General features: G+C 42.1%; 1 protein-coding gene across 1 annotated transcript; it reads left to right on the top strand.

The window, feature by feature from the left end:
- Nucleotides 1–12: 12 nt before the first annotated feature.
- On the top strand, nucleotides 13–1995 carry LOC121939826 (phospholipid-transporting ATPase ABCA1-like). Its single transcript, XM_042482764.1, has 4 exons — nucleotides 13–187; nucleotides 271–387; nucleotides 1134–1322; nucleotides 1580–1995. The coding sequence occupies exons 1-4, from the start codon at nucleotides 77–79 to the stop codon at nucleotides 1787–1789; spliced, it is 627 nt and encodes a 208-aa protein (XP_042338698.1). The 5' UTR covers nucleotides 13–76; the 3' UTR covers nucleotides 1790–1995.
- Nucleotides 1996–2349: the final 354 nt, after the last annotated feature.

Genomic DNA, 2349 nt, shown 5'->3' on the forward strand with positions numbered 1-2349 from the left:
GTGTGTGTGTGTTTGTGTGTGTGCGTGTGTGTGTGTGTGTGTTGCAGCTCCATACTGTAACAGTTTGGTAAAGAACATGGATTCGAACCCGATGTCCCGGATGATCTGGCAGGCCCTGAAGCCGCTGCTGATGGGGAAGATCCTGTACACGCCGCACACGCCCGCCACGCAGAGGATCATCCACGAGGTATGACATCACTTCCTGTGTCCTCACCCGTGGCAGGCGTAGCGGCCGGCGTCACCGTGTGTCTGTGTGTGCGGTGCGTTCAGGTGAACCGGACCTTCCAGGAGCTGGGTGTGTTCAGGGACCTGGGCGGGATGTGGGACGAGATGAGACCCAAAGTGTGGGACTTCATGGAGAACAGCGAGCAGATGGACGTCATCCGGGTATTTCCTGTTCCTCATTTTTGTTTTGTTCTTTTAATGTTGAAACAAAAAATCAACTTTGCATACATGTTTGCTTTTTTAATTTTGTCAGTTTATTTGATCCTTTATTCAGTCGATTATTAATTTTATTTTATTCCAGTGTAGTTTTTTAAATACTTGTTTATCTTTTATTTACATATGTAGTATTCTTTATTCACCAGTCTAATTTTATTTATATTCTTCATTCATCAGTCTGTTTTTCTATTTTTTCTATACTTTATTCTTAATCAGTCTGTTGGTTTCATTTTATGTATATGAAGTTTTTATTTATTGGGCTGTTTTATTATTTTCTTCTTTTCGTCGTCTTTTTTACTCTATTAATCACTCTTTCATCAGTCTGTTTTTTTATGTATTTTATTTTTTTTTATTCATCAGACTTATGTTTTCTTTTTTGTTTTTTTGTATATTTAATATTTCCTCAATCTTTTTCAAATAGTTATATATACAGTATATATTTCTTGATTTATCACTCTGTATTTGATTTGTTTTTTATGTATTTTATTTATTATTCTGTCCTTTATTTTGTAGTCATCTTTTGCCATCAGTCTGTTTAATTTGTTCATTTATTAGCTCTATGTATTTTATGATTTTTATTTTGTAGTTAAATATGTAATCATATTAATGACAATACAGTGTTTGCTCTGTGGTTTTTGTTTGTTTTGTCTCTAAATATTCAGCTGATTTAGATAAAATCTTTATCTGTTCAGACTCTGCTGAAGAACAACCTCACCGCAAAGTTCTTCCACGCTCAGCTCGCCAACACCGACTGGACCGTCGCCGACGTCTCCACCTTCCTGTCCAAGCAGCCGGGACAGGCGCCGGGCGGCGCCCTCACCTGGAGGGAGGTGTTCAACGAGACCGACCAGGCCATCATGAGCATCTCCCGCTTCATGGAGGTCAGTGTGGACGGCGTAAAGACGGCGTGAAGACGGTTTTTTGAACGACACGTCTGTGTTACAGAGACGGTTGTGTTTGTTTTCAGTGCTTGTGAGGACACGGACCCGTTGCTCACATTGTTGGGACTCACGTTTCACTGCTGCTTTAAAGCCACCTGACCTGTGTGTGTGTGTGTGTGTGTTTGTGTGGGTGTGTGTGTGGGTGTGTGCGTGTGTGTGGGTGGGTGTGCGTGTGTGTGGGTGTGTGCGTGCGTTAGTGTGTGAACCTGGACAAACTGGAGCCGGTCTCCAGCGAAGAGCGACTGGTCAACCAGTCCATGGTGCTGCTGGAGGACAGGAAGTTCTGGGCGGGGATCGTGTTCCCGGACATCGAGCCAAACGCCACCGAGCTGCCGGCCAAACTCAACTACAAGATCCGCATGGACATCGACAACGTGGAGAGGACCAATAAGATCAAAGACGCGTAAGCGCACACACACACACACACACACACACACACACACACAGATGAAAGTGTTCCTGTCCCTGAACGGTGCGAACGACCTCGACGACCCCGAAACTACTGCAGTGAAAACAGCACAGAGACGCCTGAGAGGTGTGTGTGTTTGTTGACCGTCATTTTTGGGACTCACTTCCCATTTCAGGACAAACAGCAGATCCCCACACGGTTTTATTTTTCAAGGGCATTTCGGGAAATCCTCATCTGGTGTTTCTGTGTTTTGTTCAGATGTTCAGACTGAATTCGCTCTTGTGTCTCTACACGAAATATAAAGCCGAAAGCAGCAGCTGGCCGTGTTAGCTTAGCATTAATCTTCAGGGTAATATTATATCAGCATAATATTTTTTCAGTTAGTCTGTTTTTTTATTATTTTTATGTATGATTCTTGATTCATCAGACTGCTTTTATTTGGGTTTACTTATTTTATTCTTTTCCATTAGTCAGATATATTTTTAAATGTGATTTATTCATCAGTATGTTGTTGTTGTTGTTTTAAATATTCTGATTCTTTATTCAGCGGTCTGTTCT

This window comes from Plectropomus leopardus, unplaced genomic scaffold, assembly GCF_008729295.1.
Source record: "Plectropomus leopardus isolate mb unplaced genomic scaffold, YSFRI_Pleo_2.0 unplaced_scaffold6218, whole genome shotgun sequence".
NCBI lineage: Eukaryota > Metazoa > Chordata > Actinopteri > Perciformes > Serranidae > Plectropomus > Plectropomus leopardus.

Bases quoted from the DNA above. Each gene is read 5' to 3' on its own strand.
- LOC121939826 (XM_042482764.1), top strand. From the start codon at position 77: ATGGATTCGAACCCGATGTCCCGGATGATCTGGCAGGCCCTGAAGCCG. The intron at 188-270 runs GTATGACATCAC...CGGTGCGTTCAG, and splicing joins CGCAGAGGATCATCCACGAG to GTGAACCGGACCTTCCAGGA. The intron at 388-1,133 runs GTATTTCCTGTT...TTATCTGTTCAG, and splicing joins AGCAGATGGACGTCATCCGG to ACTCTGCTGAAGAACAACCT.